At 46.4% G+C, this 16,927-nt stretch overlaps 1 protein-coding gene across 2 annotated transcripts in view; it reads right to left on the bottom strand.

Moving 5' to 3' along the window:
- ACVR2B (activin A receptor type 2B) overlaps window positions 1-16,927 on the bottom strand; it is a 69,808-nt gene that overhangs the window by 21,107 nt on the left and 31,774 nt on the right. For both annotated transcript variants that reach the window (XM_078609333.1, XM_078609338.1), the window contains exons 2-3: window positions 6,608-6,815; window positions 5,627-5,739 (exon numbers count right to left, since the gene is read on the bottom strand). In XM_078609333.1, the coding sequence (XP_078465459.1) occupies window positions 5,627-5,739; window positions 6,608-6,815 (321 nt within the window). The remainder of the gene's footprint in view (window positions 1-5,626; window positions 5,740-6,607; window positions 6,816-16,927) is intronic.

The following is a 16,927-nucleotide window of genomic DNA, read 5'->3' as shown; positions in this document are numbered from 1 at the left end:
ACTTCCAACGTGCTTTGACTGTGTGACCGATACGGTACCTTTCAATAGCCGATATGTTGATAATGTACATTCGCGTACGATGCTGCAAATGCAACGTACGCGAATGTGGTGGTGGGCGGGGAGTAAAAAACACCAAACGTTTCTGCCAGGTGCTGCTTCTGTGTGGCATCCTGCTGTGTTAATCTGTACGGGATAGCAGCCGGTTGTCCGATTTGAAAAGGGGTGTTTGGGGAATGGGAATAGAACTCTGGGAGTGTGTTCACACACTCGCACCACGTGGACGTGCGAATAATCGCAGGACGATAATCGTGGTGGTCCTCGGTAGACAGGTGGCGCTTCGAGATGGTTCTCTGTCCAGGGGAGGGCGCTATGAACCCAAATAGATAGTGTCATCGTTGTGTCAAAAGCTCCTGAAAGGTGCGACGACGCATTTCTTATACGACGTAAATCAAAGCGATTTACAGGGTAGGTGGAGGCGAATGCCGAGGTGACAGATACGAAAAAGCACGGACGATGCCGTCAGCCACGTGAGTGTGGCTTGAGGTGAGGAAAATCAGGTCACGGTATTTTAACTAAGTGACGACGTATTTGTAAAACGATGTAAAAAGAGGGGAGAACGTAAATCGGGGTCTAACCGTGCTCATTAACTAATAGCACCTCCGATGAGCATAACTGGCGACGTACAGTGCGAAATAAGTTAAACATACGCACGTACAATTGGCGCTGCGGTCAAAAGTTCACGAGTTCAAACACCTGGTTGACTCAATAAATTATATCTTCCGTTGTCGAGAAAATGAGTGCCACTTTGTAGGAACTAATATCGGTTTTGTTTGTGGAGGGACTGGCCACCACCAAGAAATGTGGAATTTCCACCACTGGCGGGCAGCGCTTCCAGCTGGGATGACCACTGCTACCCACACTCGTTAAAGCAGAAAGACACAACATGGATGTTCTGATAAGGTGATGTAAAAGATAATCATGGTGACGACAAAAGCACTCAACAGTACGAGTGCGATCGTCACAATTTCATGGTTGCGATGTAGCACACAGATGGTGTAACGGCAAGGCTCCCAATCGTGAGCTCATCAAGTTCACATCCCGCCCAAGGTTCACCGTGCCCATCACCAAAATCATCCTCATTAATCGGTCTCGTTAAACTGCCGATGCCTGGTAAAGATACACAACCTGGCAGGAAGTCAGTTTTGGTTGCTTTGTGGAAAACAGTCCCTGCCATAGGAACATGGAATTGCCACCAGTGGCTCAGGCCAACCGATGAAGATGAGTATTGCCCAAAAGCTCACTTAAGGTCATGCACGCCAACTTTCTTCTTAGTAGAAAAATGAGCAGCTTCCAGAGTCAACTTCCATCTCTACAGACCTTCATCGCCGATTTTGCAAGAGGACATCGGGCTTTATCCGGGACAATAGAAGTGTGGAGACGGTGACCGTCGATAACAACGGCTCTTGACCATAACGTTCTGCAGTGCTGCTGTGTGTTCCACCGCAAGCCTGCAAGTGGCCCTCTCTGCTACCAAAGCCTCAAAAAACCCAAGCTTCATTTTGTTTCCCGCTGCCACCCATGCGACGATAAGAGTCTGCAATTTCTATTTAAAGCATTCGTGACTGCAGGGAATCATATTCTTGGTTCTTTCGGTAAAGTCACGTAGAAGGGAAATAATAAAATAATAATACATTTCTATAATACAATTCTCATGACGTTTCGGCCACAACGCAAGCAGCCATCCTCAAGTGAAGAAACAGAGCTGTCGGAAAGACAGCGTCTTAATGAACACTGCTAAGCTTGGCAGCGTATTTTAAGCAGGGTGGGAGGAGGAGAGAGCCTTGACAAAGGAGTTTACATATAAACAGAGGAATTTAGCATATTGATGACAAATCCAGATATGGGGTTAGTCACTCCTTGCGGAGTCTACAATGCGGCACGCGCCGTATCCAAGCGCAATATCATGCGTCGACAGCAACCAGCTTCATCAAGTCATCATCTTGGGTCTCTCTGTAGTCAAACAAGCGTTGGGTGGCATTCATCTCTGTTGGCGGACGTTGCGCCAGTATTGGAAATTCCACAGTCCAGTGGCAGGGACCAGTCTCTCCAAAGGGCAACCACTGTTGATTTCTCACACAGGCACTCATACTATTGACTCGAGGGGAAATTGAATGTGCCAAGCCGAGACAGGCAACATCTCACAAGTTAGGTAGCGTTAATATGCCATTCCATTATCTACACATAATAATAATTATAGCGAGTTATTTATCCAGAAAATCCTTCAAAGTCTCGGGATTCTATCAGGCAAGGGACTGCTTGTGATATTTATTTAATGGGTGCATGTGGGAGGAAACCAGAGCAGAGAGAGAAAATTGAATCGTACAAGCGGTTAGCATGTAACTTCACTCAGAAATGTTAACGAACCTCTTCCATGTACCACCCCTTATATACACTGTTACCCCCAGCGAGTTGGAAGCTCACACACATTATCTTAACATGATTCATCAACCCTACATCCATTCCAAACCTCACATGTCATGAAGCAGATATTTTATCAGTTATGAATTATTCTGACTTAAAGCTTTCGTGACTGCAGGAATTCATACTCTTTGGGTCTTTCGGTAAAGTCACGTAGATAGAAAAATAAAATAAAATAATAAAATATATCTTTAGGCGGACTGCTGTATTTTTTCACCTGAAGACGATTGCTTGTGTTGCGATCGAAACGTCGTGATTTTTATTATTATTTTTCTGTCTACGTGACTTTACCGAAAGACCCATAGAGTATGCTTTATCCTCCCCCGACCCACCGTTTTGCCCCAGCAAAACTGCCGTCGCGTAAACAAGCATTGCCTAGACCGGGAATAAACACAGGTCACCAATGTCCAATGGAAAAGCCAAAGATAAAGAGGGCCCTATTAATGACACATGCATGAGTCAGAGAGCGAAAACAAACAAAGAGGTCACTGTGCAGCCCGGCGCATGATTCGGACAGGGAAGGGCCGGTGGCCAGCATCACCAGCCTCTCACAAGGACCTCACGAACACTTCTGCCTTAATGAATACGACAAATGTCCCGTGCTACATTGAATAAGGAAACGACTTAGACTTTGACTTTAAGTTGAATGCTCAATAACCCTTCGGTATGCATAATTAGTGAAAAACAAAACAGTAACCTTATTTCACAAATTGTATATTCACACAGCACTGGTTACTGGGGATGTGCTTAGATACGTTCAGCTTGGCAGAGGTCTATTAATGCCATCAATTATTTCCCGTAATGGATTTGTGGGAGCTCGGGGTCACAGAGTTGCCCAGGATTTGTATATGCTAAACTAAAACTAAACAATTTTTATTTTGCCAGGTAAGGCCCATTTAGCGATAAAGCTATTTTTCAGAAGTGACCTGGCCATAAATTATAGCTCAACTAAGTGGTTTGTCATCGTGTGGAAATTTATAACAGCCAAATACTCTAAACCAGCTGTCCCCAACCTTTTTGGCACCAGGGACCAGTTTCGTGGAAGACAATTTTTTCACGGACCGGGCGGGGGGGGGTCATCATTGGGTCTTTCCCCCTTTTCAAAGAAGCTCTCCAGCGACGTTTGTTTTTTTACTAATTCTGGCTACCAGGGGTTAGCAGCTCGTGGGCTTACCAACACTGTGACTGAGCCAAGTGCGCAGTGCGGAAAAAGGATGCGGACGGAAGTGGTAAATAATAAAATAATGGGCGGGCCACGCACGGACTCGCTGCTCACCTCTTGCTGTGCGGCCCGGTTCCTAACAGGCCACGGACCGGTACCGGTCCGCGGCCCGGGGGTTGGGGACCCCTGATCTAAACGCATGATTATAAATATGGTGGGAAAAAAAACAAGAGGACCCCGAGGAAAATCCACACAAGCACGGGGAGAACATGCACACTCCACATGCACAAGCATCAGGATCGAACCCATGACCTCCGGTATACCAGGCGAGGTAGTTAACATCTCGCCGCCGTGGCACCCCATTCTACCCAAGGGAAAAAGAGTCTTGCTTCAGTTTTTTTTGTGAACTGGAAATTACAGTTTGGAGCATTCACAATCAAATCACGAGAACTTCACGCGATACGTTTCATGCAAATGGAGCAACAATTTCTGTTCATTTTCATAGCCAGTTGTGGAAATTCCACATTCCAATGGTGGGCGTAAGTTTGTTCATGATGACGACGATGGCAACCGTGATTTATTTCCCCACAGTGTTATTTAATTCATCGACCCCTGAAAAACGATGGAGTAAAGTCGATGCCTTGGGGGACTACAACTCCTGGACCTTTCCAACCATGAGTCAAGTGCTCTTACCACAGCGTCAACCTGTTGAACATGTGAAACACAGCAGCAATACAACTGGGACGATGATCCACGAAGCAATACGATACTAAACCTTCCAAACGTCTAACATAAATACTTCTGAAACAGATGAACTGCAACCGTCTATTGTACACATTAATATAATGCTCTCTGTAAAAAAATTATTCTTGTATTTTGGGCAAAGTTACTGGGGGAAAAAAAGTGCAACGACTGACAAATACATCTGAAACAGTTTCAAAACGCATTCAACAACAGGGCTGGCACATTCGACGTGAACATTTCAACAACGTTCGGCTCTGGGGGTTTCGTTGCTTGTACGCAAAATTCGGAGAGAGCGATCGCCACTTACGCTCTAAATGGCATGCGCGCTGGCTCGATTCGAATTGAACGGGGGTCCTTCCGCGCCCCTCCCGTGCAAATTTAACTCTCCAGTAACATTTGCTGTAAAGCACGCACGCGTGACAGCGAGGGGGGACAGCGGCGGTTGTATTGCACAGCGTGTGGCACGGTGTAACTCCGTCGGATCAATGGTGTCCAACTCGCAAGTGGGGTTCGACTGCACGAGCACATTGTAAAAAGCCTGGAGAGCGATGACTACGACTATGAATACATCGCCACGCATCAAATGTCAGTGTCTCCACACATCAAAGAGCAATGGATAATGCTCATCTCCCTAGGGGGGCCCCGTGTCAGCATTACAAATTTCACATTTCAACTGAAGGGGGCCACTTACTCCATTGCACACCCACAATGTGCTTTCGAGAGAGCTGTAACAATGATAACTTAGTAAATTTGGTAATGGTGAGTTTGTTCTTATCGTGCAATGCTATCACGAAGGAAGGTGCTGTGTTTCACGAAGCGATGTTGCCGTGTGCAAACCCGACTGAGTAATTTGAAAGGCCATTTGTCAAATTCGGCAGATTTGGACCATGAATCCAGCACACAGTGGCCTACTTATTTGGAACGACGTCACAAGGATCTTTAACGTCCACCGTGAAGCAGATGGCGTGTCTTTTTACAGCTAATACGCACCGCAGTGGCCTGCCCGATTCGAACTGCGAACTTCGGTGTTCGCAGGAGACTTCGGTGTTAAAGTCGCTTCAGGGAGCTCAATAAATAAATAGACGTGTTCAGCAATTACAATGGCTACATTGTAACCACACGCAAAGATAAATTGACCCTTTGCTCGACAAACATTTGAGGAACCTATTACGCAAGAACCTCTATTCCGAAACGTAAACGTTGGGCTTTGGCATCGTGAAGTTATCGCACGCATGGCATTACCTTCAATGGGGAGCTGAAACGAGGGCTGGTACTTGAAGTTTCCATTGCAGAAATCTCCGTTGCAGCAACAGAAAAACACCATCGGGTTTTCGGTGGTCTCCACACACTCCGTCCTACGGACACGCGCACGCCCACACACAAGACGGCGGTGCCTCGCTGAGCCGCGGGCACACGAGGGTGTAGTTGTGGCCACTATCATGCCCAGACATATCTGCCTCCCTGCTGGATCTCCGCAGAAATCGCGCCAATTACTTAGGACAGTTTCAAACACCACACCGCCACTGCGGATGTGCACGGCTGGGAATTGAACCCAGATTGCCAGGATCTCTCAGCACAGAGCGCTTACCAACACTCGCATCGTTTCATTCCGGATAAACACAAATGCTTTTTCGCTTTGTGAAACTTTCAACAGTAACTGTTCCTGTATGTGTTTTCCGTGTGTTGAACTTTTTTCACACCGTACATAGCGGGAATGTGGAATTGCTACCCTTGGCTTATATAGCCAACCACACCTGTTGTGAGTCGCAACACACGTGGCTCTTAACTTGCAACCCCCACGGGGAGGGTGCAGGGAATGACGATTGCTAAACACGTTCCACATGACATAGCGAGCGCGAATTTCAATTAACCATTTTCCCGCTCCGAGACAACTGCAAGTTACTGGGTGGGTCCCGTTCACCGCTGAATCACGGAACGCGCAAGCGGTTCAGCGGGAGTTTTTGAGAGGCATAGCGACGTTGTATTTAAAGACATTTTACTCACAGCAGGGAACGGTAGCGACACGACCGCACTCTATGACAGCTGGCGCCAAACTGTGCCAAAGTTATTTTATTTTCGTACGTCAACAGAACGGAATTGAAAGAAAAACTGATGATGTACGCGTACGTCATCGAAGCTGTAAAGTGTTAACATGACAAGGTGACGGGGCGATAGAGAGAGTGGGTGGCAGGGGGTTGGGGGAGAAGGGAGGGGGGCGGTCACCGGTCGTAACAGTTGAAGTCGTCGAGCCAACAGCCGCGGCGCTCCAGCCGCACGGTGCCGGAGGAGTTGCGCCAGGTGGCGTAGCAGTGCTGGCGCTTGTCCCGCTCGCCATCACATAGCTCCGAGGCCACGGCCGCCTCCCCGTCCCAGCCCAGCGAGCCGTTGTAGTAAACGCACTGCCGCGTCTCCGCCACGCTGCCACACGGCCCTGCAGCGGGGCAACAGACGGGGGACGATGGGGAGAGGTAGAAGAGTTGAAGGTGGATGGCGGTGTACGATGCAGCGCAGGAGGATCTCGATTGTTATACTGTACAGCGTGCTCCTCATGCAGAGCTGCACAGGGTACTTCATACAATTTATTTTATTTTATTTTGCTGGCTGGTTGGCTGGCTGGTGGCCTGCCTGCCTGGCTTGCTGGCGCGCGGTGGTGATGTCACAGCACACATCTGTAGGATGTGAGTGATGTCATCACTGAAAAACTAATTGACCTGATATTTATTTAACTTTGCCATCATTCCTAATATGACTTGAAATATATTTCCAGAGCCAGGGAAACACCATAACAATTAAAGGGCCTTGCCCTGCCACCTTATTTTAGATGATCTCTAAGAGCTACCAAGTTCAGCAATCACAGGTCTCAACAGACCACGACTGGTGCACACATATCAATGTCACTGTCTGTGGTGTCCCTTCATAACGGAAGGAGTGCATGGCGAAGTGCGTGGCATTGTGGCATATCGCTGTCGTTGTTGACTGGTCCATCAACAAGTCCATGCCTATATCGCACATCGTTGTCACCCACGAGAGTTGCTGGTGACTCTATCGGTGAATGATGACTGTGACGAGAGGTAAATCGGTCTACGTGACAATCAGTGTCAAAAGTAAACAAAAAGTTCGAGCGTTTCCCTGCTCAAGCCGAGGGATAAGAGCCTAAGTCGACACTTAATTGGGATTTGAATTCACAATCTGTTGATTTCAGTCAGCCACAGGGTCCATCCGCTTCATATTAATATGGAAATAGCACAATCAGCCCAAACAAATGCTCAACCCATCAATGTCTTTCCAACAAGGTTCCCGCTCAGTCGTGTCATTTTATAATTAGATTTGTAGTTCACGTCCCCCACCGTACCAAACACGAAGTCCCCGCCTGTCGCATTGGAAATCCGTCGACTTTGGAAAATATGTTCCGATCACCAACAAATATGATCTGCATGTTCACACCGAGCTTGAGCACGGCAGTAAACTGAAGCCCGTTATCTCATTTTAAAATAGCACTCGTGTCGAATTAAACATTTAAGAGATGGTTGTTGTGTTTTTCGTGTGAGAACGGCTTCTGAGCGTCGAAGGTTTTGCCGCGCGTGGTGCTGACGGAGTCACTTTCACCGTGCCTACCGATGCACACTGCCATTCTCAGAGCAGGTCGTCCCTTCCTCCCAGTACCTTCAGCATAATTGAGAGGATGGCAGAGACATCGTGTTTCGTGGCATACACCATCACTTATTCATGGCCTGGAGATGTGCGATGGGTAACTTTAGCGGTGTTGTACTTGCTCGGGAGTGGCTGCCCAGGGAGACGGCAAAATGGAGACTTTCAGAGAAGGGCGAACTTCTTATATCCGTTCCGGCACTCGGACTTGGAGTGGCATTCACAACAAATGTGCCTCCTGTCACTTGCCACTGACTGGATTCCAGTTTCGGTAGCACGTGTACACGCTATTAAGTGCTGAACTTGGTACCAAACGCCGACTATAAATTAATTACAGAATCCCATTTGATCAACACACATGCATGTGCTGTACCGCACCACAGTGGTGCAAACACGTAACCTTTTTCTGTTAATTTTACTTCGATCACCCACGTTCGCGCCGTCGGCGTCAGTAACAACGGATAATAAACGCCGGCGACTCGCACTGCACCACACTGGAGATGCAGCCGTTTCATTAGAGGGCACGTGCAGCCTGCTCTTATTTAATGTTGTATGAAATCGATGAGAACATCCGAGCACAGCACAATGAGCCATCGCTGCTCCCCATCTCACCAGTTTGTTGCAAAACAACCAGAGGCCAACGCCGAGTTCCCAGTAGAGTACAAAGTACTCCGCTTCAATTATTCATCGCGCCGCGCGTCAATACGAGGGCTGCAGTGATCATTTTCAGACGCTCCTCTGATTATCGGTGCGCTCCCTCTGTACACACACGCGCGCGCGTGCGCATGCACTCAACAGAAACGTGCAGAGGAATGCAACCGAGTGGCCCTTGGATCACGACAACGCAAAGAGCTGCGTGCGCTCTTCAGAAAAACACGTGGGCCTGGCGGAATAGCAGATGTGTGTGTGGGAAACGGTAGTGCAGTGGTTAGCGCACCGGGCTATGAAGCCAGCGACACGGATTCGATTCCCACTCACAGCCAACACCAGTGAGGATTATGTGAACCAGTCTTGGTCCTCCCCTAGGTCAACTCGGCCTGAAATTAGGACCTGGTGCGGTCTGTTAAGGCTATGCTGGGGATCTTTGTTTTGTATGGGATTGTGAGATGGACTGTGCATGTGGAAGATGGAATTGATGGTGTAAGAACTAAGACCTTTGTATTAGGCATATGTCACGATTCCTAATTTACATGACAATATTCACTCAAATTACACGGTCTCACACCTTCGTTTAAAATAACAAAACAGAAAACACACAACATACATTCCACATTTTTTTGGCAAAGATCAGTCTATCCCTAGAATCGCTGTCTCACCAGGTGGTGCTGACTTTACCAATGCCAGAGAAAGCTGCTGATGAGGGTGATGATGATGGAGCCAAATTGACCCAAATTCAGCATATCAACTCTTAATTTTACATTTTGCTTACATCTCGACAAGTCACACACATTAAAAATAAATACACCTGGTCTGAAAACAGAATAACGTGTTTAATGTAATAATTCTTTTTTTTTGTTCGAGCAAGGCATCCAGTATGGCACAGCAGGAAATCAATAGTAGTTCAGGGCAAATGCTGCAAGCTAAAATGAAAACAGGCACCATCATCAGAAATCATCAAGCAAGCGCTGAGTGAGTACGTTGCTTGGAAGTGGATGGGTGGCTCAGGGGGATAGTGCCAAATCAGAGCACTAAGCTGGCACTGCTGAGTTTTAATCTGGGTTTCAGCCGTTCATTATTAAATCGCATTGATGGGTTTAACCCGGTCACCAATAAAACTGCGAAAATAAAGTCATCCAATTAAAATGTAGGTTTTCACTTGATTTAGCACGGAGGCACATTTCCAAGAATTTAGACGGTACTTTTCCTGACAATTGAAACATTTTGGGCAATAATTTGTATAAATCATGAAGTGGATTTTTATTTGGGTATAATATATCAACAAATATCAACTACTTAGGACTGTAACTCAGATGAAAATACTGACATTTGTCCACCATTATTATTAATGGATAAATGCTCGTGAGTAGCACAGTGTCATATGTACTCACGATAACATATTTTTTTCATCCAAGCTGAGATGATGATGGCACAGTTTCACGCACGTGTCAAACAAAGCCTCAACACATTCCATAAATAATCCATATGTTTCGATTTAAAGCTTTCGTGACTGCAGGGATTCATCTTCTTGGTTCTTTCGGTAAAGTCACGTAGAAGGGAAATAATAAAATAATAAAAATAAAACATAATTAAATAATTTTCACGACGTTTCGGCCACAACGCAAGCAGCCGTCCTGTTCTTCACCTGAGGACGGCTGCTTGCGTTGTGGCCGAAACGTCGTGATAATTGTTTTATTATGTTTTATTTTTATTATTTTATCATTTCCCTTCTACGTGACTTTACCGAAAGAACCAAGAAGATGAATCCATATGTTATGAAACAATAGATAAACATCTTAAAAATTACACTCCACATATATTAGAATCGCTTTAGACATTTGCAATGTGTGGTTGCAATAAAAAATGAATTTCTTGGGGCAGACTACCTTGTAAAATCAGTTTTTAAAATGTGTACTACCTATCGTGAGCAAGAAGCTACTGAAAGAACTTCAGAAGCAGTTCTGCAATGCCAACTTCCAAGGCGTCCCCATTTCAAGAGCCGAATGGAAATATCTTCATCTAATTACATGCTTTTCTCCCAGTTGAATGAAATTGGGAGAAAATCAGATACTAAATAAACCATTTGTTAATAGGGTGCTAATGCACAGTTCGTGCTCATGTCTGGGATGTCTTTGTAAGTGCACGTGTGCAACTTGGAATGCACGGTGATAATCACCAGGCTTGTTAACACGCGGGTATGTGTGTGTGGGGAATAATAGTGGTGGTTAGTGTACTACCCGAGTTTGATTCCCGCTCAAGACCAATATCACTGATGAATATTTGAACCAGTCCTGGGCCTCCCCTAGGTTGACTCAGCCATAAATTAGTAGCCTGGTATGGCGTGTAAATATCAGCACTGGGGAGACAAAGGTGGCCAGGCATGGTTTTGGCCACCCAACCCCTTTTGCATCCTGCCGGCTTTCATCGGTGCTCGCTAACAGCACTTTTCCCAACATTTTGTTAAAGGCTATGAAGGGGATCTTTGTCCATGTCTTTGTGCATGTGTGTGTGCCCAATTCTTGTGCACATTACTGGGTTACAAGCACTCTCTGATAAGCGTTTACCGGAGGTTTCAACAAAATCTCTTAATTTGTATCATGAAATATCATAAACGGATTACCTCCTCCAAAATAACATAGGTCGACTTAACTTATATTGAACATATTTATATTTAACCTCATAAATCAAAGTACTGTCCTGCCACTGCTCAACATGCACTAGCGACTTCTGTCCTTGCCTCAACTCATCCTGATGGGGCAATAACGGACCTCTTTAAAAACGAATATTATTTGAATCATTTAATGAACATTGCAGTCATACAGTAAAATGAACCATACAAGTAAACAACCGGTAAGTGCTACATTACAGTAATCTAATAACAGATTACCAATATTATTACAGTAAAGCGTTACCTTTCCTTCCACTGCTTCCTCATGTGCTAGGCTCAACTTGACATTAATTCATCCCCCTGTGCCTCCAGCATGAAGTCATGCCACAGAGACATTACACCCGGCCAGGTGATACCAAAACCCTTATTAATTGTTGCGGCCACAATGTGATGCAGATCTCTGCGTACATGAATGATACACAAAATTAACCGTCATCAATAACAATGCCATTTATCCTAAAAATATAGACGCCAATGTATTGGGCAATGGCCCTCCTTCAGAGCATGCTTGTTTTTTCCTCCGTTGCATTTCACCCCAAATATTTCTCACAAAGAGAACTGTCCCAGTGTGCGCTATAACTGGGTTCAAAGGTCACTTTTGTGTATATTGTATTAGCCGTCTACTTTAGCGCCGTGGCAGAACGTTCAACTCAACATCAGAAGGTGTGCGAATTCTTATTCTTGTTTTGGATGAAACGCAGCCTGTCGTTTTAAGTGCGACTGCTGTGGGTGACAGTGCAGCATCACTGTCAGAGAGAAGCACGAGGATCAAGGGGAATCGAGGCTCCCGCTCCACTTCCAACGCGCAAATTACCAATCACCCGCCACGGCGGAGTGACTTCAACTCCCCGTACGGCGCGGGTCAAAAAGTCGCGGTTGCAACCTTCACTGCGCACGGGCCCGGCTACAAACGGCTTCACTTATAAGCTCTCGAGAGTGGATATAAAACACTGAAAAATAAACCGACAGCCTGTCCGTACAAAGCCACAGCCGTAGTGCCCCCACAAAGAGCTTTTGCGCAGCATGTGTGTCCTCAGTTACACTAATTCCCGACATCTGGCAATGACCTAGGGGTTGTTGTGTGGTCACTTGTTTTTCTCCCCCTCATGGCTCAAAACCGAGCATGGCTCGATGTCGGTGGCACGCGGTCGTGTCGAGACAAGCACGGGTTACCGGCCAGCGTGCAATGCGACGACACTCAATGTGGGTTGTCAATGCAGCCGACACCGTGATGGCGATCAGGTCCTCCGTTGCGTGCGGTGACCGGAAACTGAAAACATACTAGGAAATTCTAGGGGGGTGAAATCTGCTCAAAATATCTTCAAGTGTGTAACTATCCGCGTCTTCCAATATATCTCTTCTTTTGTAATTGCATCCAGTTTGCCCATGGACACACTCACTCATTAATATTCCAGAAATAATATATTCACTAAATCACACAGCTGGCATATTATTATGATTATGTAAAACACAAATGGCCAAGACAAGACACGATAACACGCAAAAAAAGATATGGAAAAAACATGCGAAGGGTTTACTTATTTAATGGACTTGCTTTGCCAATCAACTTGTCAAATGGCTTGATATGCAGAAAATGCATCAAGTGAATCAATATCTATTAGTTGTGGTTGGCAATATATTTACAGGCAGTACAACATTCACTATTTAATACACCAAACGGTTTCCCCCAAAGAGGCAAATTTAAGTGTCATATTCTATGGTTCTTTCGGTAAAGTCTACGTGACTTTACCGAAAGAACCATAGAATATGAATTCCTGCAGTCACCAAAGTTTTAAGTCAAAACTAAAGTGTCATGTGACTGAAAACTACCAGTGGTGTGAGAGCATATCACGTGATTCATTCCAATCAAGTAAACAAAATGGTGATATCAATGCATCGGACACATTCCTCCGTCAGGCAGAGTGTGTGTAATAGGGCAATGGTCCGACCGAGAAAATGAAATGTCTACACTCAAGAGCGTTGAGGTACAGCTCTACAAACACCACTCAAACTTCTGGCTTGCAGGCCTTGAAGACAGCGGTTATGGGGGCTGTCGAGCATGGAAAGCACAAATGGGTCTCACCCATGCGAGGCCTCATCAGCGAGCCAGGGCCAGCTATGGTATGAGATCAACTCATGGGCAGGAGTGAGATTATGAGGAATGGCAACATAAATTGGGAAACCATCCAACAGAAGATAGGTCACCACTGTGGTCAGCTATAGCATGTTGAGGAGTCCTTTATGGTAGTCATATGCTAGGCATGTCACAAATAATTTATTAATCTATATATTCTATTCTCATGTTACATAGATGTAATTGTGTAACAATGGTAAATTTAATGCAAATTATATAGAAATAACACATTTAGGATGATTGAGCAAAACAGACTGTAAAATAATAAAAACAAATGAGACAGACCAAAAATATTTCTGAATCGAGCCGTGATGGGGGTGACATTAAATGTGTAGTGACATCGGGGATGTCCCTGTATGGTGCCGGCCTGAGAGGGCCATGGCACGCAATGCACCGTCATCGCGTACACCCTGTGAGCGGGTGTAGTACCAGCCCTAGCGGGGCTTGGTGAGCGCTGGATAGCGCGGGCACCACGCATAGCGTGCGGTGGGGACTCCCACGAGAAGGAGTAGGAGAGTGTCAGCCCAAGGGCAGGGTTGCCCCGGGTCATCGCACTCTGCTTGACCCCGTAGACACGTGATCTAGAGTGTCCACAGAGAGGCCCCCAGGTGGGAGGACGAGGGGGTGATCACGTGTCCAGGGAGGGCTCTCGAGAGGGAGCTAGAAGGCTCCAGAAAGCGGGCGGGGCCGAGGGCGGAGCGGCCTCGACTTTAGGGGGATATAAGGCGGGTCCCTGAGAGGGACGGGGTCGCTGCAATCTCCAAGCTGGAAGCTCAACACCTACAAGCTGGAAGCTCTACGTCTACAAGCTGGAAGCTCTACGTCTCAAGCTGGAAGCTCTACAGGGCAGCCACGTGGTTGCGGACCCGAGTGAGGGCCCGACCCTTCGTAGCAGTAACTCCCCTGTATAGAGTCGTTAGCTGGGTGGTCACCACCCTAGGCTGTATCAGGTGTTACATGTTACAAATAAATGTGTTGCCTCTAAAAGGTACAACATCTGCGACTCAGTTGGACTCACTACAAATGCATTACTCTCATCCATCGTGCACGAGGCTGTCTTGGCCAGATGTATTTTTAGTTGAAAGATTGAGCATTATCTGTCAGTAATTAATACAAATTATAAACTCTTACTGTTAAGCACCAACTCAAGCACAATGCCACCCTACATATCGATACTCGCTAACAGCACTTGTCACAACAGACTTCAGTCGAATTAGGGACCTTTGTGTTAGTGCGTGCAGCTTATGTGATGTGTTTAAGAAGAGATGGGAATATTTCCGAATGAATGCAAACAACGCGTCTGCACGTATGCGCCCACGCACCCATTTAAGTGAGGAATGTAGGAGTGTTGTTTTATTCAGATGTGTGAACCCGGGACATACAGTCGGGACCACTCTCTGCATCTCTGATCGCAGCGACACTGAGTGAGCGCCTATGGACATAATTCAAATTCTCTCTGGACCGGGATGTATTCTACATCTCCTATTTTTATTTTATTTTTTTCAACAAAGCAAACGTAGAAAAAAAACTGAACAAAGATAGACAGGGCTGCATGTCTTCACTTTTAAAGAAATGTATATGTATATATCAGCAGCAACGGTCTCTGCTGTATTTGCTCTTAGATATCAGGTGAGAAGCCCTTGTATCAAGTCGGAACATCAGAGCAGGCCGTGGATTTGCCAAGCCATGTTCTTCCACACCAGTGACACTCAGAAGCCAACTGTTGACGACCATCTCAAGGCACGCGTGTTTTCTCCAGGCACTTCCGTAAACTCCCACATAGACAAAGACTGAATACTCAAAGATAACAATGTGCCCGAGACCAAATTACCCAGAACGCACCTGATACAGTCAGATTTAGGAAGCTAAGTAGGATTTTTGGCCTGATTATTCTCTGATTGGAAAACCACTGTGCACGCAAATATGTTATAGCCTCAGGGCTATGCAGTGGGCAGCAGAGGGCAGTACAGCAAAATCTTCTGTACTGTGCTTTCTAATCTCGCCATATCTTTGTCCCGTAATCAACCTACACGGGCAAGTGTGGTGAAATATGGTACATAAATAACCCAAACCGCAAGTTGAAGGACTTTCTTATTGCACACAAACATGTATGCACACGATCACAAGATTTTTCTTCGCATATCAATTGAATCCAAAATAAAAAATTCTCAGCAGGAATTTGACAGAAATTAAGTGGGGAAAATGAATTGGGATCGTGCTGGGGTTGTGCACTCCGTGTGCTACCCACGGGCCAAGTGTACCACCCAAACCAGACCCACTGGCAACGGTAACACACTCACCAATCACTCCAAAGCCCACCCACCGTGACACTCATCCTGTAGCAAAGATGTCACTATAGCAACAACAACTGGGCACCGTAGTAACTCAAACACCAATGGGCAGGCAGTGCCATGGAGTAGGCCCCTTAGGGCTCACCACGGACACCGTAGCGGTTCTTCCAAGTGACATCGATCAGCCCGTTGTGTTGCTAATTTGCGACCAGTGTTGTTAAAGACATCAAGGGGGAAGATGATAAGACTTGAGAGCTGTAGCGGAATTTTTTGCGTCAACCTATTGAGTAATAAAGGATGTGGAGTAATGTGATACAGCAACACGCCTGGCTTGAGGCAAATTTCTCCAACTGTGGCGCTCCCTCCACCACGTCGCAAGCTTGGGTTTACCATGGACAGAGAGCAGCGGGGATATTGAGTTGACAAGTGACCTATTTGAGTGGCCACAGCAGAAGCAAGCGTATTATTCAGACTGTGTAATCAATATTGGAGGCATTGGTGAATACGCACATTTAGGTTTTGTGAACACGACGATGGTGCGATTTAATCAGCTCGTGCACAAGTGCTAAGTGTAGCCCCATATCGGAGGATCGCGAGAGATGATGGTGGCGTGCAGATGCCTTCATCCAGCAGTAGTATTTATCACGGCTGACGATGAAACGATTGGGCCCGAGTGCACAATTTTCCTAACACTGACGGTCTTCTTTCGTAGACGTGGAAAGCTTACTTATGACAGCCGACTCCGCGCGGCACGACGTTTATATGGGGGCAAGCGGATTGCGGGTCGGGTTAAGGACCGGGGACTAAGGATTGTGGGGTTTAGTCAGGACCACTGGGCGGTGAGGTTTCGACTCCAAAGTGCGCACGTGCAATTGTTTGGCGCTCCCCGATCGCTCTCTTAACCCCCTCAGCGTGGTTACGAACCCGCCAACAGCTGTTCATCCTATTTAGGCTTGATTTCTAAATCACTCCGGAAAAAAAAGAAAACTGTGAATGGATTAAAGGGCTGTTCAGTCAGCTGGCAGCCTAGTGGCACATGACTTGCACAGAGGGAGGCCCCCCCCCTCCCCTAGTTCGCACAGATTCAGAGCACTGTGCTGCCCCCGGGCTTGGATGAACAGAAGCTTAGATCTGCTTTCTAGTCA

This window comes from Lampetra planeri, chromosome 2 (assembly GCF_965212315.1).
Source record: "Lampetra planeri chromosome 2, kcLamPlan1.2.h2, whole genome shotgun sequence".
In the NCBI taxonomy this organism is placed as follows: Eukaryota; Metazoa; Chordata; class Hyperoartia; order Petromyzontiformes; family Petromyzontidae; genus Lampetra; species Lampetra planeri.
The sequence above is the reverse complement of the archived record's forward strand: the minus strand, read 5'-3'. Positions and strand labels throughout refer to the sequence as shown.